The following is a 25,172-nucleotide window of genomic DNA, read 5'->3' as shown; positions in this document are numbered from 1 at the left end:
CAAAAATACATTTAGGGACCTTGAGAGTATGAATATATACTGTATGAAATATCCGAGTCAACATCGCTTGCCAAAAATGACGCAATAACCAAAAACAGTCATATTGATACCAAAATAGACAACTATGAGCCCCCGTTGCGACATGAGTGAATATGTATATATGAGCTCACGAGCGTATTGCACATATCACTCGCAGCTCTGAACTTAGAATGACATACAAAATACGAACCGACGAGTTAAACCTATTATGAAGATGTTATAATCCATCCAGGTAATACTAAAAGTCCCAGACCCTATGATTTGATTCCGTATATTTATTCATTCACTCCTATGAATAATCTCTCTATACATCATTCAAGTCCAAGTCACATGTAAATGACGAGTAAATAATAGGAAATCGTCACACCAATCCAAAAATAGACAGCGGTGAATCTCAAAATCCTCGCAATGCTCAAAACTAGTCATTATTGACTCGAGTGCACCGTATCTTGACTTAAAGTGAATAACTCACAGTCGAAAAGTGACTGCCTTTGATATCTCAGTCAGAATAATAAAGACTGTAAAATATTCCTTAGGGATCAAAGACGTAACTGTGAATGACTGGATATAAACACTATGAATGAATATTCGTTCGGAATAAGCGAAAATAATCATTCTTGACTTGAAAATATTGTTTTTGGACTCGGAGTGTTTATTTTGAGATGTGGATATACTAGGAACAGATATTCGAGTCAAACATGTGTATAAAACGCTAAGCTACTTGATATCAGTACGTTACTGGCGGTATATTACTCGATCAAGACGTCATGAATAAACATTTCTTCGGAATAAGCGAAAAATGTCATTATTGACGCGAATTTAGAGGATTTTGCATTAATGCGATTGGTTATGAATGTGATTATCATGTCTGTGATTGTGTATGGGCATACTGTTGGAGATGATTATGATTATGAGTGGAAGTGTCCTTGAAAAAATGAAAAGGAGTCATCGGTTATTCAATTTGGGGTAGTTTCACGTGATTTTGAGGGGTAGGGAGCAGCATGTGCTATCGGTCGATTCAGGTATAACAAGTATGATTTGAATGTGAAAAAGAGTAATTATTGTTCAGCCATCAAGGCAGGTATCATATTAATCACACAATCAAGCTTGAGCTCGAATACAATGATCGCTTCTCCAACTATACACCCCCCACTATGTATGTTCAACTCCATGAACCTCTCTTCCCTCTTTTCCCTTCTACCTCGTCTCTCGTCCTGCCAGCCCCTTCATATACCACCCATTTAAGCGCCACCCTTTCTATTCCTCCTCATCATTCTCTTCTTTTGGATAATTTGTGCCTTCTTTTTTTGTTTGCTATCATCATCGCCTTCGGCTGCTTCGTTCCTTGGCTTCTTTTTATCTTTTTGTTCAGATGCGTCGTCTTCGGCTTTACGCTTACCCCTATTTGATAATTAATACGTCATACTTGTTAATGCAAAATGGAACGTAGACTTACTTGAGAGCGACTCTATCGAAACTCTTTTCCTTTTCGAATTTCCCACCTTTACCAGCTCCCTTGATGCCCTTTCCACCCTTTCTCATCGATTTCATTTGTGTATCTCTACCTGCCAATTTCTTCGAGCTGACGATTTCGCCCTTGGCGATCTTATCGGTAACTTCTTTTGAGCGATTGCGAGCTTTCTCTTCGTGTTCTTTTCTTCTGGAAACTACTTGTGCGTTCTCAATGGCAAATTCTACGATCATTCTTTGTGTTTTCCCTTGGGAGTTGGTGAGTGCGTGGCCGTTCAACCATCTTAAACCCATGAGGGCCCATCTGTGACTCGAATATTCAACGAAACCATATCCTCTTGATTTTCCGGCACCGCTCTCCTCGCTAACTTTCTTGCCTTCTCTACCCTCAAACACAACTTTAGCCTGTCGAACAATACCTTTCCCTTTGGCCTTTCTTTGCTTTTCAGCCTCGCGCATATCTTCACCTCCTCGTGAGATTTCTTCCTTGGAAAGTTGCTGACGTAATCCTGCCTTGACATCTGTAGCAAATCCAACAACGGCCTCACGAGCTAGAGCTTTGAGAGCTTTAGAATCGATATTACGGGGTATGTTACGTATGGCCAGACGCGTGAGACTGAGATGTAGAGTTGGGTTGCCTTGAATAAGTTTCTTTCTTTGCATGGCACTATCCTCGCGCATCTTTACCTCGGAAGGTGGGAGTATATCATAGAGAGGGGTGCCCTTTGCGACAGTACCTTCTTGAAGAAGGTAAAGCTTTCGTTTGTCCTTGTCGCGGTTATCACGGAAATGCGATCCCTCCTCTGTAAGCTTCACTGCTTGATCTTTCTCCACAGCCTTGGATATCTGAAGAAGTCTTCCTTCGATGGTATAAGCACCTGTTGAATCTGCGTTTTCAGGTTCCAGGAGAGAATGCTTAATTTGTGGAGTATCACCCTTCTTGATTGCATTTGCGCCAGTGGGTTGATATTTAGGGCAATTTCGGAAACAAGACTCAGCATCTTCGATGTTGTAGAAACAGACGAAACCGGTGCCCTTAGGACGATCTGTTGCCTTATCCATAACTACTCGAGCATATCTAACAGGACCAAATTGTTCAAAATGTTCCTTCAGAGTTGCGTCGAGAGTCGTAAAAGGGAGATTGCGAATAAAAAGTGTGGTTGAATTGTCGGTAATGAAAACTTTCTTTGGCTTTTCTTCTTCAATCGACTCATCTTCAGCTATATCATCAAAGTCGTCGTCGTTTTCAATTTCGTCGTCGTCCTCGTCGTCCTCATCGTCAATGTCGTCTTCATTCTCTTGATCGGCTTCGGGGTCACTCTCGTCCTCAGACTCTAGTTGATCTCCAAAGTTCTTCATGAAATTTGCGACATCATCGTCTACATCATCGTCCTCTGCCTTGTCTTTCGGCTGTTTGGGTTCATCCTTTGGTTTTTCCACATCCTCACTAATGCCTGCATCCTCGTTCTTTTTCTTCTCCCAAACATCCTTTTCAACAGCCCAATCAACAGCCAATTGTCTGCCATCAATCTCACGCCCATTGATTGCAGCCAATGCCTTCTCTGCATTCTTCTTGCCCCGCATGACAATAAATCCGAACCCCGCTTCCTTTCCTTTGACTTTGGGCATTGTAGCGAACTTGACCTTTCCAAACCCCATGAATAGTTTAGCCAATTCGTCGGGAGTCTTGACGCTCCATGGCAGATTTCGAATGATAAGTTTGGGGGGTGCTTTCGATTCTGCCAATTTCTCTTGTCGGGCTTTCTTGACAGCAGCTGCTTCGGTGGCAATTGCATTTTTTTCCTTGGGCATTTTCAATCCATCGTCTCCACCTTTTGCTGGCGCATCTCTGGAACGTGGTTGAGCAATTTCAATCTTCATTTTACGACCTTGAAATGATTGACCGTTGAATTCATCCAAGGCTCTCTGAGCGTCTTCCGCATCTGCAAATGTAACGAATCCATAACCCTTTGATTGTTTTGTAACGGGATCCAGTACAACTGTGGCATGCTTGAGGGGATAATTGTCGGAAAACAGCTCAGTCAATGATGCGGTTGTAGCTGTCGCAGGCAAAGAACGAACAAACAATGAACGGCGGGCAGATGTATTCGTTTCTTTTCTGGGTTTCTTCGAGGCATGTGTTTGGGCTTCTTCGGATGCTGCCTCAATGGCAACATCATCGTCGAATGGTCTCTTTCTCCCTTCAGACATGATGTTGTATTATTCAATGTTTGTTGTTGATTTTTGATTTAAATATCAAAAAACAAATACATTCATAGGGAATTTTCTCGATATCAAAAAATTATTTCCTATCAGTAACAAACCCGGCAATTTCCATTCGAGCTAATCTATATCTAGTTTAGTGCATATATGCTTGGTTCAAGTTGAAAATGGGGCTGGAACAACTCAAAATGCGTTTGATCGATTCTGGCTAGAGAAGAGCTGGGAATCATACGGAGTGTTTAATAATGAGTTTCATGATGAAAATGTCCAATTTCGACTCTTTTTAAATCTTTTCCAAAATTTCTCAAAACGGTATATATTGTAGGATAATCACATTCATTTCTTTAATTAATTCACATCCTGTCATAACGATTACAGTAACAGAGGAGAGAAGAGAAAAATTGAATGAAAAGCTGACCTCGGTTTAATTTACACGTGACTGTGGCGCTAAATCTTTCGTTCAGCCAATTCATTGACAAAGCGCCTCCCAATCCTATTGACCTCACATGAACGATCTGCCCAACTCCGCAGGAAATTCATCACCATCAACGACAATAACGAAACCGACGTTGATTATACGAAAAATAATATCGCATTGATAACACGATCTCAACGACCTACATGAAATAAGAGCACAGGTCGATTCAGCGCTGCCGTCGGCGGTATAGGTCCTTTTCTGCGACAATCGTTCTCGATCCACCTTCTCCTTCATTCCCTCTTACCTTTCTTCGAGCCTCGAGAATCCGATCAAAAACAGGTCCCTTTATCCTCGACACTCGCTCCATACTCTGTACAATTATTACTCTGCATTCCTTCTTTCTCAATCATCTCGAGGCGCATTTCGATACCCTTATACAATCTTTTCGATAAGAATAAACTTTTCAGTACGGCCGAAGTCGCAACAATCAATCCGTCTACCACCACATTCACCTTTTTTTTCTTTTCTACAACAACCTCGATTACTTTAATATTCAAACTTATTACCGAAATGCCTTCTGATCTCCCACAAACACCACAAAGTCCTTCCAATACCCCGGGCTCTACCGATATTTCCTCAAAGAACGTAGTTTCTCCACGAATAAACACTTCACTTCCGACACCAGCCCACAGCATCAACGGCAGCATGTCAACTGTCAATTCTGCCACCGAGGCATCTCAATCAATGGATCCTTCGACCAAGCGCAAGAGAGATTATGAAGATCTTGGTGATCAAAAGCAGAAGAAAGTTCACGTCGAGGACAGCAGACCTAGTATTGACGATCTCCATCAGGATGTCGGTAAAAAGTACCTTCTCTGCAGAACTCGTAAGAATTCCTTCTTTCTAGTTGATCTAACTTGTTGGTGGTTACAATCTCAAGCATATCTATTTAATATGCTCTATCCACTACTTGGATGAAATATTTTGTTAACATGGAATGACATACAGTTCATAAGCATCAAAATTTAAACGTACAACAAGACTTATACGATCGGTTCGGTTTGAACGGAATTGCTGCTAGTCTTGCTCGTGTCACAGCAGATGGGAAGAAGAACACAGTTCGAAAAACCTACAAAGGATACATAAAATCCTTGGGTATTGCTGGGCAGTTCGATGCAGTCAAAGGTCCAGAACCTAATCAGCCTGGATCACTCACTTCATTGATTGATCCCTACGGACCTTCTGGGCCCAGGGAAGCATGGAATCAATCTTATGTACAAGGAAAAGAAATCAGTAGAGGAATAGAGGATCTACTACCTCAACTTAAGACGGCTTTAATCATGGCCAAAGGCCCCGTTTCAAAAGAACGTTGGAATCATTCTGTTCTTGGTGAAATCAGTTCCCAAATTGCCAACGATCCCTCAAAGGCTGTTCCCGCGAAGGCAAAGGCTCCAATGCCAATGGCGCAAGGCACTATGGGTGTACCAAAGCAAAATAGAGGCGCGGCAGATATCGCACGTCCAAAAAGAACCGCAAAGAAGCGCTCATATGGTGATTCAAGTTTTGAAGGCTATGGCGAGGGTTACGTTGATGATGATGGTGGATATTCCACCGGCGATGGCGATGACAGAGCCGGTGGTCGAAAGCGACCAAAGAAGGTGGGTAGTGTGCTATATCCATCAAATGTGCAAGCTAACAAAGGAAAGACTCCAACATCTCACGGTTTCCAAGGACCGATGCGTCAAAGTTACGGACCTGGAATGGTTGGTGCTTGAACTTGACGAGAGAAATTGTCTTCCCTCCACCCTTGTTGACCTTAACCAAAAAAAATTAGGCGTGTTTTTTTGGCTCGTTGACTCGTTGCTTATGGATTTACACGCTTCTACATACTACCAATATTGCTGATCATTCCCTATAAGAGGTCGAATGATCAAACTGCTCTCGAGAATGAGCTTCCAGAACATAACGTTGGTTTAAAAATATAGCTTACAGAGCAAGCTATAAACCTTCCGGTCTGTGTATGATATAGAACGGCGGTGCTCTTCTTACGAGAAGCCTTTATTTGATGATAGCGCACTTTTGGGGGACATTTTGCCTCGAAGAGCTTTTGATGACTACTGGACTGGGAAAAACTGGTAATAGCCAATGCATGCATGGCATGGATAGTATTGGGCATCACGTATTTACGGACCCAACCAGCAAAATAATGAAAAAATAATCAAAAATTGTTTGCTCTGAGTGATTGACTGCTGGTGATGTGACGACGTTAGTTTTGTGTACTCTGTAGAACATGGATGAGGTCTAATATGCCTAGCTATCTGCTGCTTGTTTCGTTGGCCTGTGGTGATGGTGATTCATAGCAAAAATCCTCTTCTTCAACATCTCACAATCTGTCAGCAAATATTAATTACTACATTCAATCTATTGGACGAACACTCGAACAAACAAATGTCATATTTTTCTATTTTGTATGACTTCATCACAAAATTGGTCTACTTGCTGCAGCTACTGGGATTCCCGAGCAATGGCAACAATTTATACGCTAGTTGCCGAGAACACATTTCTAGAAGCTGGGACATAAATTCGTCATAACACCATCCGACCACCTTTTACTTCCACATTCCCTCTTTACCTTCTCTTCTATCAATTCATTCAATTGATCTGCTCATCATGGTTTCCTACAAGCTTACTACTCTTGCTCTTCTCGCTATTCGTGCTGTCAGCGTTTTTGCTGCACCAGAAAGTGTAAGTTTAATGTTTCCCTATTAATGACAGCTGTCATTAGCTTCAAATAGCTTTCGGGAGCTAAAGGATACCATTAAGAACCAAAATGAATACTAATTTATATTCATCAATAGACTGAAGATCAACGTACAGAAGCAGCAGCAGAAGGATTCGAAACTCCCCCAACCAATCTCGCCGTCTCAGTCGTTGCTGCATTTCCTGAAGCAGAAATCTTTGGTGTTAAACTCGTCAATGGCCATGCTTCTCGAGCCCTTCTTACATTCCAAAACGATGAAGCTGAAGCTGTTCAAGTAGCTGTTGTTGGTGGCTCTTTGTCTACTCTTCAGACTCTGCCAGAAGGAACTCATCCTAGTGCTGCTATTGTGCGCAATTTGACCTCGACAAGATATGATGTTGAGATTCAGCCTGGTGAGGTAGAAAGTTTGACATATGCTTTTACTACGGATTTGAACCCTCAAGATTTGAGATTGAACATTATTGCGGTTGTGGCTAGTCAAAAGGGTGGTGTTTATCAAATTCAGGCTTATAATGAGACTGTCGCTGTTGTTGAAGCTGCTACTAGCATTTTCGATCCACAAATGTAAGCTCCGCAGTGCGATTTTTCAGGAAATGAATTAGACTAACATCACAATAGCATCTTCCTCTATCTCTTCCTCCTCGCAGTCACCGGTGGTACTCTCTACTTCGTTTACAGAACCTGGATCGAATCTCTCTTCCCCCAAACTCGCAAAGGTGGAAAAGGTGGTGAGCGCGCCAAGCGTTCTTCTGGAGGAAGCAAGAAGGCAGTCGATGTTAAGGATCAAGTCTCTGTTATCGGTGCTGATGGTCCAGCTGTTACAACTCAATCTTTGGCTCAACAAGCTTATGATGAGAGCTGGATCCCAGACCACCACATCAACCGTCCTTCCGCAAGACGTGTTAAGAGCGGTGGCTCGAGAATCAAGACAAAGGTCGTTTCTGAGTAAATACGCAAGCGATGCAAGTTGCACATATGAATGGATGAGGGATGAAATAGAATGTGGGAGGCATGGAAAACCAGGAGATCCGGTTCTTGATCTAAGTCGAAGTGATCTTTGTATTAGATTGATGAAGGATTTCTTTGTATGAATGAATGGGAAGGAAAATGAAATTTGTATTATACAACTTTGGTGAACGGCTGGTTAATGGCCATTATGGGGTCAGAACATAGTACTTATTGTAACGATATCAATTTTAGCATGTACAAATCTGTTTGAGTATATATCTGCTATTCTTGTAAGATTTTTTTTATGTATAATACACAAGGTTCTGGGCTGAGCAAATGATCGGAAGATGGGTAATCATAGATTATGCGCAAGATGTTGAGGAACTAAGTGTCTCCTATCACGTTGATGATCTTGAAATGGAAGGGTGAAGATGAGGATCTAGAAATCTGCTATACGGATTATGAAGACATCGAGTTCGAATCACTAAATAAAGCATCATAAAAGTCTATATAAAATAAATGATATAAATTGAGATATATAATTACCTAGGTATTTAGATATAATTCTTCCCCTCCTTGTAAAGAAAAAAGAATTATATGTGTCAAGGTACAGGTAAAGACTTATATTGTACCATAAGGGTAGAAGAGCTATGGAAGAGTGAAGCCCTACTTATAGAAAATAGAGTATGCTAGTATACTGTGTTTGAGACACAAAGGCAACTACAAATCATATAGTTAGCGTTATAACAGTACCCCTTGCTTAAGGTAATCAATCCATAATCACAATATCAATTAATCTTTTAGAAAACAAAATAACATTAAAATACTCTAATTTCTATTATTGAATTAAAATGAATTTTTTTAGAAGTAATAATCAATTGTCAGAGCTTTTTAGATTTGTTTCGGCCTTAATTCAGGGATGCGCTTAGTATAAGTATTAGCGAGGAATCAGAAATAATAGATCTTTTGAAATCTACCCAAGCAGACAGTTCTGGCTTATTTGGATTTGCTAAATGGAAAGCGATAATCATATCTTTTTGACCACGAAGATCTTCAGCAAATTGCTAAGATGCTGGGTGATATTTCTATTTGATTTAATAATGAAATCTATTCTCATTATAATAGTCAAATAGTTTATCGAATTCCTACCGCTCAGTTTCCTTATTCATTTTATCATCTCTTTTTAGAATACAACCTTAATTTCAACAGAATTCGGTTTCGTTAATTACTTTTTAACCAGCTAATCCAAATAAGCAATGGAGTAATTGAAATAATGAATTATAGAATATTAGAAAGATCTTAAAACTAATAAAAAACTGGAGTAAATAGACTTGTTTATAAACTTTTAGAATCTTATAGAGATTATTCTATTTATTATTATCTTTCTTTATTAAGTAATTGGTTTTATATTCTTAATACTAATTTATACTTTATTATCTTTTTTATATAAAAAAATATTGATACAAATCTTGTTAGTATAATCTTTATATTTCTAAATAGATTAAGCAGCTAAGACTTTCAATTTTATTAGAATGATATCAAATCGGTTCATAATCTCATTGGTCTTTAGAAATTTGTATTTGTATTAATATAATAGATTTAGGGGAATAGATAAAAAGAGCTCAATACTAAGGTATAGATGAAAATTGTAGTTAGTGAAGAATAGGGATACACTGGTAGTCTCTAAGATGATATTATTAAATGTAAACTCTGCAAATAAAAGCCAATTATACCAATCATTTTAATAGAAGTTTATAAAAGCTCAAAGATATTGTTTTATTATAATATTGATTCTCTTTATTTATCCATTGGACTTAAAATAGAACAAGAAGGATTATTTCAAAGTAATTAATAGATGCTTGGATAAATGCTTTTAGAATTCTGATATAAATTATAAATCTTTATTGAATATTATATTATTAGGTGCATTATATAGATAATAGACTTTTTTAATAAATCGATTAGTGAGCTCCTTTATGGATAGTTTTATAACCGGAATGAAATAATGCATTTTTATTAGACGGCAGATAACTATAATGATATATTAATGCTTTTTGCTATAGTGTTTACTAATTGGTAATAGTATAATATAATCAATAAAGATATCGGATCAGGAACGGAATAGTATTGACAAAGATTTTAGGAATCTGGATATGGCAAGATGGGAGACTTTGGTTTGAAAGCAAAGTTGATAGGCTTGTATATAAATTTCGATTTCCCTTGATATATTGGGCTACTAGTATATGCAAGAGACGAGATTAATAGTTTTAATTCAATCAGGATATCCTGCCGGATTAATAGAATGTGTTCAATATATAATCTAGATATAAAGCTCAATGAAAAGGGGAATAAAAAAGCGGTTGTAATAGAAAATTTTATTATTGATTAATCTATAATCTTAAAAAGCAATTTGGAGATCTTTTTAGATCAATAGTGATTAATAGCAAGCAATTAGATTTTGAAGTGTTTTATATATAATAATAACCAATTCGGATGATTCATATGCTTTATTAATAAGATTATCGATCGACTTCTCAGTATCAGAAATGATCATACCCATAAACACTGTAATGAGGTTGATATCGTTATTTGTTTATTAAATAAGATTCTTAAATATAATAATATTAAATACTCTTTTTGAAAGGATTATTTATAAATAATTCTTGATTTGATTATTATTAGGATTAATATATACAGAGCGATCTTTTACTTTCCTACTCAATATATCAGGGCAAACTGCTTTAAGACCTGGTCTATATATAATATGAAAATTGAAACCAATTAGGAATTCAGTTTATCTAGCTTGTTTTTAATTCAATATCTTTATTGATATGAAGTACTCTAAATTCTTATAATCAGTAATAATCTTGAATAACTTTTGAATTCTATATAGTTCGGATCTTTATTCTTCTAAGGATTTGATAATAACTAGTAATTCCTTATTATAGATTTTATAGTTGTATTTGGTAATACTATATTTTGAGGAGAAGTATATAATTAGGTGTAATCAGCCCTTATTATCATATTAAGAGAGTATTCTGCTTGTAGTCTAATCGGAAGTATCTATCTCGACAATTGTACAGCAATGGTAATCAAATATTGTAAGAACTGAAGTGAAGGCAAAGATATGCTTTAGGTTTTCAAAGATATTCTTTTGATTAGTAATTCAATTTTATATATTCTCTTTTTTCAATAAGCAATTTAAAGATTTCATAATTTTAAAAAAGTTGCGAATAAAGTATTGATAGAAATTAATGAATTCTAAAAAGTATTAAAAGTCTTTTAATTTAGTTAACAACTTTTATTCGAGGATAGTTTTAATCTTATCGAGGTTTATTTCGATATTATTAGAAATAATAATTAGATTAAGATATTTTGTTCTTTTTGTTTCGAATTTGTATTTATTAATATCAATTTGTAATCCAATATCAATAAATCTCTACACAACTTTGCGAACTTATTTTCAATAATTTATAATATTCTCAAAGTAGATTAAGATATTATCTAGATATATTATATAATTCTTATCTAAAAAATCAAAAAGAATATGATTGATATAGTTCTAAAATAAGGCAGGAGTATTGTAAAGGCCGAAAGGTATTATTAGAGATTTGAATAAATCGAAATAAATTGTAAAAGTAGTTTTCTATTTGTGATCTTCCGTGATTTGTAGTTTATTGAATATAGTGATGATATTCAATTTGATATAAACTTTAGTATAGTATAAGGTATTGAGGGTTTCTTTAATTAGTAATAATGGATAACGGTTTTTAATAATAATATTGTTCAGTTCATGGTAGTCCTAGTAAATTCAAATATTCCCCCTAGGCTTTGTAGTTAGAAGAAATGGGATAGTTGATTAAAAGTGGGATTCACGAATAAATCCTTTATTTAGATTATCATCAAGCTATTTGCAAATAACTTAGAGCTTAACTAAGGATATTAGGTGATCTTTGTTATATAGGGGCTCTTTATTTAGTATAATTTCGATCTTGTGATTCTAAGAGTATTGTAATAGGAGCTTGTTGGTGAGGGAGGGTAAGAACCTAATGAATAGATTACGAAGCCAGAATGGTAGTTTATTTTAAATCTCTATTATAAATGGTATAGGTCGGTTAGTCTTTTTCATAAACTTTTTGATATTGCTTTCTATAATATTACAATATAGTTGAATAGGATCATTTATTATTATATAGTATAATTTGCAAGCTCTATCTAATTTATCCTAAATTACTTTTATAATATAAGCTTTCTGATCTTTATAAAATTAAACAAAGCTATTAGCTATAAGGAACTTTATATCATTCATTTTCTATCAGATATTTCATAAGGCGTTAATCGGTTCCTCAAAGGGCTTCTGTAGCAATAGGGGATTCAATGGGGATAAAACGTTTTGGTTTTATAACGGTCTTTTATATATCCTAAAGCTTGCAATAATCCGCACTAAAGCTGGTTTCAGGATCGGCTGGTTTGATATCATCTTGATATAGATCTCTGTTTTTCTATTGATTCGGTAAGTGTAGTAATAGTTTGAATTAGATGGTATTGGATTAGCAGAATTTATATTGTAGAGGTTTCTATCAATATTCTTCTTTACAATTGGAGTCAGAGGATTGTATTCCAAAAATATCGATTAGTCTTAAAATAAGAAGGAGAAAGTCTGGAGATTTTTATCAATAACTTTTTCGATAAAGATATAATATAAGGTTGAGGTAAATTTCTTTGAAGTAGACTTCAAAATAGACTTCCTAATGGGTATATATAATATTGGATTGAGTATTGTGTCTGCTGGGGTCGGTATATCGTTATGATTAGGGATAATAGTTGTAATAGAGTTAATTGGGTAGTAATATCTGAAGCAATATATAAACGTGAATTTAAGAGTCATTGTTGCTTAATTAATAATAGGGTTATAGCGTTGAAGCTATGGAAAACCAAGAATCATAGAGTTTGTATTAAAAAGATTGATAATATAGAATAAACCAATTTCTTTATAATTGTTAATCCATAGATCTAATAATATATATTGAAATAGAATATCAGAAGTCCTTCCATCTGCAAATAATAGGTTGTAGATAATAGGAAGGGAATGTATAGGAATATCAAGCTTGAATATAAGGATTCTATCTATAAACCCATATCCCATAGCTCTACTATCTATTAAGCTAATAAATAGAATGATCACATTAGGCATAAGGAAAATTTCTGTTAAGATTTTAAGAGATTTGTTATTTATTATTTTAAGATATAAAGAATCCCTAGATATAATCAATCTCTTAATCCATAAAAGCAAACTTTCTATAACAAACCTCAATTTGCAACTATAAATCGAGATTAGTCTTTTAATATACTTGGCTAGGGAATTGAATTTCTATTATCATTCAAATGTATAGAGCCTTCAATGAATCCGCTCAGATCTCTATTGCCAGTGGGGACTGAAGAGGTATATTGAAATGATACTGCGACAATCGGGAAACGATTAGCAGACAGGAATGTATTCTGGTAAATAGGGCTATAAGTATTGTGATAAGGTCCGGAATTATAATAATAATTGATAATAGGAAAACAATAGACATTCAGAATATATTGATTTATAGCAAAGGGATAATCAGGGTATTATATAATTCCTGAGTTGATATTATATTTTACATTATTATATTGCTTTTCTTCATAGTTGAATTTGATATAACCAGGTTTTTTTGTAATAAAAATAAAGGCTAAGATCTAGATATTATTCTTTATTATAATATAATAAGGATTGCTGGCCTTAGCAAGCAGTATCCAGTTATATAGAATCTCTAAAGAAATCAGGCATAGGTATTACAATAATAATAATAGACTTCTTTTCATTAGGTTTTTTCTGATTATTGAAATTAATATCTTGATTCTTGTATTGATTATCAAGATGAATCTTCTTCTCTAAATTATTATAAATGCCTTGCCATTAGATTACCCATATATCAATATCAATAGTAGAAGATTTATTAAAGCAATTAATTGAAATATCAATTAATTCTTATAAGACTTTGAGTTTAAAATCAGTAATTTATTATTAATAGTCTTCTTATATTTGATAGCGAGCTGCTTGAATTTGATAATAAAGTTATTAAATAGGGTCTTCTTTATTTTATATTTATTATAATCTATGAAAACTTTATATAAAAGATTTAGAGTTTGGTATTGCTTATTTAATTTATATCAGATATTTATTACAATATATTATTCAGAGAGCCAAAGATTGGAATTATATGTGTTGTCTGTAATTATATCAAAGTGTATCTGATTGTTCGTATAAGTAGGATTAAAAAGTAGGCTAACAAGAAATGTGATTTTCTAAAACTTTGATTTATTTTTATAATTTATGGTTAAATAGTAATTGATTATGCTATAAAAAGTTGTATACTGATCTTAGTGCTTTATAATATTTTATTTATTATTATTAAACTTTTGGGAATAATGAAATACTTATAACAAGATGAAGCTTATGAATTATTATAAATAGTAATCTTCAATATCTTAATTGTATTTTTCAATTCAATAATCTTTAATTGAATATTAATAGCTTAGATCTGAATAATAGTAGTTTGGGCTTGTAATAAGCTTGTGATTGATTCAATTGATTCAAATATAATTTGAACAGTAGTGAAGTGTGTAGTATTTGGATTATTAAATAGATTTATAAAGGAAAAGATATCGATTTCAGCGAAATTGAGAATATAGTTCAAGAAAAGGAATTGTGGAGGTAAGCCAGGTATAAGCACTTCTGGTGTAGATATTTGTTCATCTATTTTTGGCATTTTTTGAAATTCAAAATATTGGTGGTAGGGTATATAATAGATTAATAATGAATATGATCGATATAATCAGGATAAGATGTCAATAAGGCTTTGGAAATAAAATAAGAAATAAATTGTAATAGCTTATTTGAAAATAATATAAACTATCAAGATATAGATAAAGACTTATATTATACTATAAAGATAGAAGAGCTATGGAAAAATGAAGCCCTACTTATAGAAAGTAGGGCGCGCTAGTATGCTGTGTCTGAGGTACAAAGGCAACTACAGATCATGTAGTTGGCGCTGTGACAATATGATTTGCTTATATACGTAATTTATATATATCGATATTAACTACTTTATCTCTTTATAAAGTTAAAATATATAATATTTTGATAATAGTTATAAGATTAACATACAGTTTAGAAAATGATCGACTAGATTCTCTACAAGATCCTTATGTATATCAGCTAACTAAAAGAGTTAAAGGAATAGAAGTAAGTCTATATAAATACTATATTACTAACATTCATTATTAGTATTTAGATTTTCTATGATTTTCTAGTAACCTTATTAGGTTTAAGTTCAATTACCTACAAGTAGTTTGTCGTCATTTCAATCGCTCCCCAAGAATCTACTCTCAAGGCGTTAGTATTACCGACCAAAAGAACCCAGATAATTCTCCGTGAGACTTAACCTAATAATAAAAATTCCAGTGCAGGGTATTTATACCTATCATCTTCTTTCCTTAACCGTTATCACTATTATATCTATTATATCGAATATTCAAATTTGAATCCTCGAAGAGTCAAACCTTCAAGTAATCACATCCATTGCCATTAAATCACAACGATACCTACTCCGTGTCTCATCACTGGTGCGCTTTGTGGTTGAACTCGCCTCGCATCATCCAACCACAACCTCGCTCCACCGGCCCGTATTAATCCATAACAAGTTAACAACACCGTTTCACGCACATCAGAATGCCCCCCTCCTTCTTTGTCCACAAAATCTTCAAGGGTCTTTTCCGTCTCGATAGAGCCCTCCTCCCCCGCCCACCACCTGCATCCCATCTCGCACGTCTTGCAGCTCGCCGATCAAACCCGGCAGATAAGATTCGGGTGTGGTGGTGGAATAAAACACCTATGCAGAGGAATTCTGGGGTGGTTGATATACCTCTCACTTTTGGATTTGTTCTGTTGATCGGAATCCATGCAAAGAACGCGTGGACAAATTTCAGAGGGAGAGATGAGAAATGCGATCAGAGAGCTCATGAGGGTGCAATGGAAAACGAAATGGGGAAGTGAGATGCGAGAATAGATAGGAGCCTAATGTGGAGGGGTTGGGGGAGGGACCATAACACGGAAGAGCACCAGGGGCTCTATGGAGTTGGACTTTGGCATCATGTATACATTCGCAAGATTCATGTGGTGCCTGACATTTTGGTCTATGTGATGCGCTGGATGGGTATGTGCATATTATTGGGCGGGTTGTACGGATATCACGAATGACGGAACTCCTGAGTAATATTCGTTTCAGACTTCTTGATGTCTTGAAGTCCTGAGATGGCTGTAGGATTCAACAGCTAGAAGGGTATGCAGTGGGACAAGATTCTATTGAATTGGGTGGCATTGGAGTTAGTGACTGAACTTCATGTATTATATTGGTTACGGGTCTAGAAGTTTCTCGGGGCCCCCAGGAAAGAACACGCAGATATAGATTAAAGACTACTTTAGAAAATGAAAGTCTGTATGCCTTTAAGTCTGCTCTTCACAAGAAGTTAAGAGTGAAGTTGAAATTTACACTTGCTGATATGAGATTCAATCGGATAATATGAATGAGGATTTGGTGGTCTCATAACATGAATTCCCTTGAAGTTGTCAGAAATGTTTATATTCAAAAACGTAATTGTGTATGGTTTCTCAACCAAATGCAGCTTTTCTTTAAGTTAAGATCATTCATCCACTTGCTCTCCCCACAAAATCATAGACACTTAGAATCCTAATTCCATAAACATAATTCAATCCCTTCTCATCCCTTTTGTCCTTCTTCCCTTCTTCCCTTCTTCCCTTCTTCCTTCTTCCCTTCTTCCCTTCTTCCCTTCTTCCCTTCTTCCCTTCTTCCCTTCTTCCCTCCTTCTCTCCTCGCCTCATTATCTCCGATTGAATTTAATATGAAAAGAAAACATATCATTATCCCTATAGAAAGGCAGTGTTTTTTTCCTTCTCTAAAAGGTACATCACCATTACTGTAAAAGAACAGTGTCTTTTTCCTTCTCCAGAAAGTATAGTACCACCACTATAAAAGGACAGTGTCTTTTTCCTCCTTGCCTCGTTATCTCCGATTGAATTTGAGTATGAAAAGGGGGCATATCACCACCACCATGGAAGAACAGTGTCTTTTTTCTCCTTCAGAAAAGTGCAGCGCAACCACCATGGAAGGAAAGTGTCTTTTTCTTCCTCCAGAAAGTATATCACTACTATCATGGAAGAACAGTGTCTTTTTTCTTCTCCAGGAAAGTACAAGCGCCACCACCATGGAAGGAAATTGTCTTTTTATACAGCGCCATCACTATGGAAAGACAGTATCTTTTTCCTCCTCCAGAAAGTATAACACTATCACTATGGAAGGACAGTGTCTTTTGGTCTTTCGAATTAACAATGACGACAATGGACATCTTGGCTCCAACGGGGAGGCAGATAGCAAGATAGTATCTTGTAGCTCCAACAGAAAGGCAGATAGCAAGATAGTATTTCTCTGCTCCAATAGAAAGACAAATAGCAAGACAATATCTCTTTGTTCCAACAGGGAGGCGACAGCTATTATAGCAAGACAGTATCCTGTAGCTTCAACAGAAAGGCAGATAGCCAGATATTATCTTGTAGCTCCAACAGAGAGAAGGAAGCCCATATCCACATCGCATCTTTCCTCGAACCAAAACGATCTGGAGAAGGCAGGAGAGAAGTTGAATGAAAGTCCAAGACAAGCAGAGCTTAGTGTCTTTTTGTGCCGAAGGACTGTTATGAGTCGGATGAATCAAAAGCTAGAACCCTTATTGAACGATACTGATTTGAATTGTAACCGATTGCTCGAGGTGGGTGGATATGGTCGCAGACTTTCTGCCAACCCGGAAGCTTGGAGGAAAGTGTCTTTTTAAAGGTCTTACAGGAGCGCCATCGGGCCGCTACCATGCCCAAAAAGAACTTGACTGGTCTTACAGAAGTGCCATAGGGCCACTAACATGCCAAATTGAAGGTCTTACAGGGGTGCCATCGGGCCACCTAAAATTCTGCAAGTCAGAATTACATGTCTCGAGAAAAGAGGATGCTGAGAAAACTGACCGCCATGCCGGGTTGTGCTCTTACTTCTCATTCTTACCACTCTTTCCCTCCATACGAGTCGCTGGGCCTATCTCCGATGAGGGATGATCTGGTTCCTTGGGATTTTGGTCCGTCTTTGTCTCCTCGCGAGGAAAAGCTCTTGCGAACTTAACCCCTAGGAGGAAAGACGGCCCAAAATGATGAAATTTCAAAACCAGATTGTTCCTATCCATCGGTGTTAGGGCACGCCAGGCGGCGAGGGGGCGAAAGAAGCGGTAGAATGAGAAGGGGTTCATTGTCGGATATAAATATATTTGTAAATATATGGTCGCTGTGGATAATAATGTATAATCCAAAATCGCTGGTCCGAAGAGGAAGAAAAAAGAAGAGTTTGAGAGGAACTGTCGTTATATACCGCCTGAATTCCCATGGCTCTTTCCTCCCTCACTCGAAGTATTCCTACCTCACAAGTGTGCATCATTCTTTCTTGTCGAAATGAAGACGCCAGCCAAACGAGAAAGGTGCTGATGGCTCCTGCTGGTCCTTGTATGTGAAATTTCTGCATTAATGTATCATTGATATTTCTAACAAACCCGAAAAGGGAAAGATCTCGCAGCCTATCGTACTCTATCTGCATCTCTCGAGATCCTCCTGAATACCTAGTAGACATCAACCCAAAGAAAGTACATAACAAATCATACCTAGCTAGATACTCATTCCCCTTTCCCAAATTAAAGAAAGTACTTCAGACATAAATCAGTCTACCTACCTCCTCTCTCACTATACAATATATCTACTTCTCACAAAGCACCCTCAGCACTGCACATTACATCACAATACACTGAAATCACAGAAATCACCTCTCATTTTTGGAAAAAAAAATTACATCTCATTGATCTATCGTATCAAATATATTTATTTCATTTCTCCTTCCCCTTCCCATCAAATAGTTCCTATAAGACAAACGAAACCCATGCATGCATCGCATCCCCAACATCCAAATGAGAAACCTCCCTAGAGATATATTGCCATTTCAGTCCACCATGAACTTGCCAACATAAAATTTCTCAATGAATAAAGAGTCAATCAGATACCATATTCACCAGGTTCAACATACCAAGTACGCCATTGATCGCCTCGCCTCGCCTTTGGTATGATACAATACCATGTTTTTGTTTTTTCTTCTTCTCCTATCCTCTTCAGTTTCTTGTATTTTTTCTTACTTTCATTCCCACCACAAGTTCTTCATTATATCAACAGTCTATTAGATGTTCTTGTAACTCCAGATTCTCGCTCTCATATCACCCGAACCAGTAGCGAAAGAACCTCCTGAAGGACTTGGTGCCACAGAAATAACAGAGTTCTTATGACCTTGTAACATAAGTTGAGTGTTACCAGTTCTTGGATCCCAGAATTGAACACCTCTATCCTTTGATCCGGAAAGAACCCAAGCTCCATCTGGAGTGAGAGCGACGGAAAGAACAAAGTCCTATCAAATTTTGTTAGCATGAAGATTGAACATAATAAATCATAGCTCACCTTGTGTCCTTCAAATGTACGTAAACATCTTCCACCCTTTGGACCTGTATTTGGGTGACCGCCTCTGGGAGCGACAAGTTCCCACATCTTAATGGTTTTATCCAAACTTCCGGAAACAAGGTCTTTTCCATTTGGTGCGAATGCAACAGAATAAACACTGTCCTTGTGACCATCTGGACCTTCAAGTCTTTCTACCAAGTAACCAGTAGCAGCATCCCAAACGCGAACACTCTTATCAAGTGAACCAGCAGCGACATACTTGGTATCAGGTGAGATGGCGACAGTTGTAACACCATCTTCAATGCTAAGAGTCAAGATGTTTTGACTAGCTTCAATATCCCAAAGACGAACAGTACGATCACCACTTCCGGAAGCAATGGTACGACCATCACGAGCGAAATCCAATGAATAGATATCTTGTTCATGTCCTGAGAAGGTATTTCTAATTGTTCGTGTAGCAATATCCCAAACCTATTTATAGTTAGCACGTGAAATATTTTAAAAGAGGGGAAAACATACCCGGATCAATTTATCCTCTGCACCTGTAGCGAGATATCTTCCATCTGGACTAAAGCAAACACTTCTAATGTAAAGATCTCCCACGGAGTCCACAGAATCATCTTGGAGAACGCAAACTTTGTTTCCACTGACAACATCATAGATTTGAGCGGATCTATTGCAACCAGTTGCGACAAATTTTCCATCGTGACTGAAACGAACACAACAAACCACAGATTCGTGAATGAGGGTATGAACGAGATCAACATCAAGAATCTTTGGAACATCTGGGTTGAAAATCGCGAACCAATCGGCCTCTACTTTCTTAAATTGTGGTGGTAATCGTTCAAGGTCCAATTCTGCCAAAGCGTTTCCCACATTACCGACTGGGTATTGAGGTCCACGAGCGATACCAGCTAATGGGTGAACGACCTGTGGTGATTGTCTAGGATCGTTATTGTATGGCAATTGTTGTGGCATCTGAGGAGTTGCTGGGCCACCTGGACCACGGTTTTGGCGTGGACCTCCTTTACCGGGACCGGGAGAAGCGGTTGATTGAGGAGGTTGAGCACCATATGGACCATTCTGTGGAGGACCTTGTGGAGGATAACCACCTTGGAAAGGACCTTGTTGATTTGGTGGAGGACCTTGAAGGGTTGGTTGTGGTTGAGGCATCGCGTGTGGTGGAAGTGGACCTTGCGCATCTTGTTGTTGTGGCGGAGGAGCCAAACCTGGACCTCCTTGAGCTGCTTGACCAGCCATTATACCTCCAAAAAGATTACTTGGGCCATGTCCGATTGCTGGTGGTGCTTGAGATGGAGCATGTTGTGGAGGACCACCCATGGCAGGTGGACGAGAAGCGCCTCCTCTGGCCTCGAGTTCGTGGCGAAGGCGTTGAATTTCATCGTCATATCTTTTGAATATTAGCGAAATTAACCTTCTCTCGTATGAATCCATAACCCTACTTTTGCTTCAAAGCTAGATGTGTTTGTTCCATTTGATAGACCTTCTCTCGAACCATTTGCATCTCCTGTATTTGTTGTGCAACTATGAAGACATAATATTAGCATCGCGCCGGATATTAGATCATGACCACAGTAAGTCGGAGATTCCAAAGAATTCCTTCCTCATCCTGCCATTCATCATCCTCATCCACCTTCCCACGCAGCTTGATGTGCGACTCACTATTATGTTCGTATTCCCCACTTGCTCGTTGTTGTGTATCGAATTCGGCGCGAATGCCATCCAATAATTCATTCAATCGAGCGGTACCTGGGGCAGGACCCAAACCGCGATGATTGTACATAGACATTGTGGATTAATCGACCTTTGATGTGATTTCGAAAGTGTTTTGGATGATATGCCTTGGGACGGTCAGCAAACTCAAATTGGACGGATTAGGATTCCCGCTTTCTTTGGAGGGAACATCACGATCTCTTTCGGTGCGCTGCGCCAAGGCGAGAAAAGCAGAGATGAGAGAGATGAGAAGATGATGGGGGATAAGGATAGGGAAGAACTTACTTTTGATTGTGCGCAACAGTTTGCTTATAGATTGAAGTTGTGATGGAAGTGTGGAAATGCGCGTTTTGCAACTTTTTTTTATTTACCTAGGTCTTACAATCTGTCGCAACACCACCTATTCCAATGATGCCAAGTGAATACTAAAATTCCAAAGCTATTAATCGCATTCGGCAATTCGAAAATAAATAAAATTGGTTATAGAAGGGACGAATTGATAATGATTGAATTAAGTGAGGTTATTGGTTGATTGATCCAGGGTGATGATGTTCGGATGAGAAAAGTAATATGATGGATGTTGTTGATGTTGAAGTGGGTGAAGGTGTGGGTGGGTGTGGATGTGGATGTGGATTTTACTAATTGAGGTTGGAGGTTGGAGTGAGATGTGAGATGTGAGACGGCTCGATAGATGGGAGTAGTAAGGTTTGTGTGGGAGGGTGATGAATGGATGGATGGATGGATGGATGGATGGATAGATGGATAGATGGTGGTGGTGGTGGTGGTGGTGGTGGTATGTATGGTATGTATGGTAGGTAATATGTATGATATGTACTAAATAGGAAAGAAGTGGAGGTCGAAAAAGAGGTGAATGAATCTTTTCGGTTGGTTCAAACTTCAGATTCTGTAGCCGTAGTAGTGGGAGAGGGTATAGTAAAAAGGGCTAGAAGAGAAGATAGATATTACTAATTAGTAGGTCCACGGGTAGGCAGACATGTAGTCTTTTACTCGTATAGATTAGAACTAAAGAAGGAGATGAAGAAAAAAGGAGGATCAGATCAGATCAAAGCAAGGCAAGCAAGCAGCAAGCAAGCAAGCAAAGCAAACTGGACCTTCTAGTAAAATCCAATCCACACACGTGAGAGTATGAATCACAGACAAAGTGGTGTTATATGTAGTATTTGGGGATTTTTTGATAGAAAAATCAAGTCAATGTCAAAACGGAGAAAGAGACGGCAATGGCAATGGCAATGACTATATTAGTCAGGGCTGAAGGTAAAGAAAGTCAAGCTTTCTCCTCTATCTTTTCTCCTCTAGCTTTTCTCTCTAGTCTCTTCTCTCCCCCTCCTCTCTCTTCTTTTCCCCTCCTCTTCCTCTCTCTTGACACCACCACCACCCGTGCCAATATCGTTTCGATTCATCACGCAAACGAATGAAAACGCTCAGAGCACTTGAAGAGATGGAAAAGGCGCATGTCATGTGATCACAAACACAAACTCACCTAACCCACAGTTGCCACAATTTAAACCTTGTCTCGCATTTGCTGATCCTTGTTTAGTCCGTCATGTAATCCTGGCGAAATGTGAATCCAAGGATTGTGACTAAGGACGCAAGTGGAGACTTTGAAAAAAAGCATGCGCCTTCCGAAATAAGCGAAGAGATACCCAGGTAGGTAGGAGGGTACTTACTGTAGTACTCCGTGGGTAGAATGATTAAAAATAATCCAAGACTGGTTTCTACTCAGTACATACTCTGCAGAAATAACAATGAAGGGGCAGATTACCTAATCGGAGTTCAAAGTCATTCTTCCCATCAATCATTTTAACAAGTACTATACACTGTTCACTGTCCAGGGTACAGAGAAAGTACATCTTGTTAAACACTCGATTCATCATTGAAATTAATATGCCTTTCTTCATTGCCGAATGGTTTATATCGAACGAACCCGAACAACATCTAATACTTACCAATCGATATACTTATTAGATATCCAATTTTTCATCAACCAAAATGTAAAAGCCCTATCAACATCGATAATCCCCAGTTCTGAACAGTCAAGTTCATACGAATTCGTTATGAATAACCTCATGGTGAACCAGTTATTCCTCTGCAGTATCACAGCTGGGCCATATGCAACCAATAACCTTCCTATATCACCAGCAGACGCACCATAAGTACGAACAAAGTAGGCTTCAATTGCTTGCATGTTATTTACTAAAGTACTAGGCAGATTGATTGATTATCTCCCCCCCATATATGCATGGACGGGCTGAGACGGGCATTAGCTTTCACAAGTTGTTCTCAATGAGGCATAAACCATCCTTGAAATCATCAAGACGCCACTGTAGGTACGGGATATGCAGAGAGGAAGATGCTGCCCGTTTCGTCACAAACTTGTACTTTTCATCACGGATAGGCTAGAGATGATGCTAGGTAACATCGTCTACAGCCACCTTCTAGAGAAAATCCATTAAATTGACTTTGAGACTATAACTATACTAAGGAATCGCTGGCACTGTTACTACTGTCGACTCAAATTACCACTTCGTTCTCAAGCTTTTTCAACAAGCGCACACGAATACATCATGGTAAGAAATCGTTCCGCGTAAGCTTTTCAAAGTTTAAACCAAAGGTGATGATTTCGCATGTGGTGCTTATGAGCAAGACCTCATCCACCCTGGATTTAAACGCACGCTTCAGACTATTTTGTACATCAATATCATATTTAGTGCTTCCCGCACTTAGCATATCTTACCCATTCTCGAGCCATTCACTCGGAATTATATCAATCATCGGTAAGAAAAACATGGGTAGAGAGACGAAGGAGATATGTGTGTAACCTTTCGGACGGGATAGTATTTTGCGCCATAAAAGCATTCAGCCCGGATCAATTTCTTAACCGAAAATGCCGGTTACGGGAACGGTGATGAAGGTGGGGAAAGAATGGGTGAGTGGCAACTTTACTCTGTCGAGTGGGTAAGGAATAGGGGTTCGGGATTTGAGTTTTAGATGCCTTGATTTTAAGTGGTACAGAAAAGGAAGGTGTTTCTAGAAGTTTGAAGGAAGAAACAGAATTGTGACAGATCGGCGTAGATTTCTATAACGGACAGAAGGTATTTTTGATATCTATTAAAAGGGCTCTCTTTCTTTGCTTTGGAATAGAACTCTAGGTGGATTTTTATTATTTTCAAGTACCAATGAGTGCCAAATTCGAGATAAATATAATACGTCTGAAAAGTCTAAGTCTTCGGCTGCTCTACATGAAGCTATCCCCAGATGTGAGACAAGGTGGAAAGATTGAAATGTGTGAGAGTAAAAATATGATATCGATGATTGGTAGTGTGGGATCCTTTCCTCTTCATCTAAGATTAGGTACTCAACAAAGAAGTATAGCTATTGTCTCCTAAAGTGACTTACTTGAAATATAGGAACTATTAACCCAATACTCGTAGATATCAAACAACAGCGACGACATAATTTGATACTCCCAATCGATCAGAATAGTCGTACCTACCTCGTCTAGTACCTACTCCAACAACCACAAAATTATCCTTAAAGCCGACCAAGATTCTTCCTTTCATCCCTTCTTGATTTATATCATCCCATCTCATCCCATCTCATAACCAACCACATATCAGAAATCAAAATACAATACATCCATTAATAAATAACTAGATCTACCAAGTAACATACCGACAACCCAACAACCCAGAGATAAGATTAGATCTCATCCATCCATTCCACTAATCTAATACTCTACCCCATACATCCTTCAGGCTTCACTTCATCCACCAAGAAAAATCCCCAACTTTGTCATATCACTCCTGGTCTCCAAAAGCAGGTACAATCAATCGCATACAGATGGAGATAAGCTGCATCAATACTCCGTATATCGATGCACCAATGAGATGGATTTTTGGTAGGAAATATCCGAATGGGTT

The 25,172-nt window shown here is 37.7% G+C and overlaps 6 protein-coding genes across 6 annotated transcripts; 4 read left to right on the top strand and 2 right to left on the bottom strand.

Annotated features, from left to right (window-relative positions):
* Nucleotides 1–1,280: 1,280 nt before the first annotated feature.
* Nucleotides 1,281–3,720, bottom strand: EAF02_003363 (uncharacterized protein; the record flags this gene model as incomplete). Its single annotated transcript, XM_038899411.1, has 2 exons — nucleotides 1,281–1,440; nucleotides 1,496–3,720. 2 exons carry the CDS (start codon nucleotides 3,718–3,720, stop codon nucleotides 1,281–1,283), a joined length of 2,385 nt encoding a protein of 794 aa, XP_038760338.1.
* Nucleotides 3,721–4,720: 1,000 nt separating this feature from the next.
* EAF02_003362 (uncharacterized protein) lies at nucleotides 4,721–5,925 on the top strand (the record flags this gene model as incomplete). Its single annotated transcript, XM_038899410.1, has 2 exons — nucleotides 4,721–5,036; nucleotides 5,159–5,925. The coding sequence occupies 2 exons, from the start codon at nucleotides 4,721–4,723 to the stop codon at nucleotides 5,923–5,925; spliced, it is 1,083 nt and encodes a 360-aa protein (XP_038760337.1).
* Nucleotides 5,926–6,820: 895 nt separating this feature from the next.
* EAF02_003361 (uncharacterized protein) lies at nucleotides 6,821–7,860 on the top strand (the record flags this gene model as incomplete). Its single annotated transcript, XM_038899409.1, has 3 exons — nucleotides 6,821–6,895; nucleotides 7,009–7,475; nucleotides 7,530–7,860. The coding sequence occupies 3 exons, from the start codon at nucleotides 6,821–6,823 to the stop codon at nucleotides 7,858–7,860; spliced, it is 873 nt and encodes a 290-aa protein (XP_038760336.1).
* Nucleotides 7,861–15,621: 7,761 nt separating this feature from the next.
* On the top strand, nucleotides 15,622–15,945 carry EAF02_003360 (uncharacterized protein; the record flags this gene model as incomplete). Its single annotated transcript, XM_038899408.1, has 1 exon — nucleotides 15,622–15,945. One exon carries the CDS (start codon nucleotides 15,622–15,624, stop codon nucleotides 15,943–15,945), a length of 324 nt encoding a protein of 107 aa, XP_038760335.1.
* Nucleotides 15,946–17,261: 1,316 nt separating this feature from the next.
* On the top strand, nucleotides 17,262–17,795 carry EAF02_003359 (uncharacterized protein; the record flags this gene model as incomplete). The annotated part of the gene is made up of 1 exon (XM_038899407.1): nucleotides 17,262–17,795. One exon carries the CDS (start codon nucleotides 17,262–17,264, stop codon nucleotides 17,793–17,795), a length of 534 nt encoding a protein of 177 aa, XP_038760334.1.
* A 1,427-nt stretch (nucleotides 17,796–19,222) lies between these two features.
* On the bottom strand, nucleotides 19,223–21,307 carry EAF02_003358 (uncharacterized protein; the record flags this gene model as incomplete). Its single annotated transcript, XM_038899406.1, has 5 exons — nucleotides 19,223–19,447; nucleotides 19,498–19,968; nucleotides 20,017–20,908; nucleotides 20,961–21,042; nucleotides 21,181–21,307. 5 exons carry the CDS (start codon nucleotides 21,305–21,307, stop codon nucleotides 19,223–19,225), a joined length of 1,797 nt encoding a protein of 598 aa, XP_038760333.1.
* Between the last annotated feature and the right edge of the window lie 3,865 nt (nucleotides 21,308–25,172).

The sequence above is a fragment of the Botrytis sinoallii genome, assembly GCF_014898435.1.
Source record: "Botrytis sinoallii strain Bc 23 chromosome Unknown BSIN_005, whole genome shotgun sequence".
Taxonomy (NCBI): Eukaryota; Fungi; Ascomycota; class Leotiomycetes; order Helotiales; family Sclerotiniaceae; genus Botrytis; species Botrytis sinoallii.
Note: the sequence above shows the minus strand (reverse complement) of the source record. Positions and strands in the feature narration are given on the sequence as shown.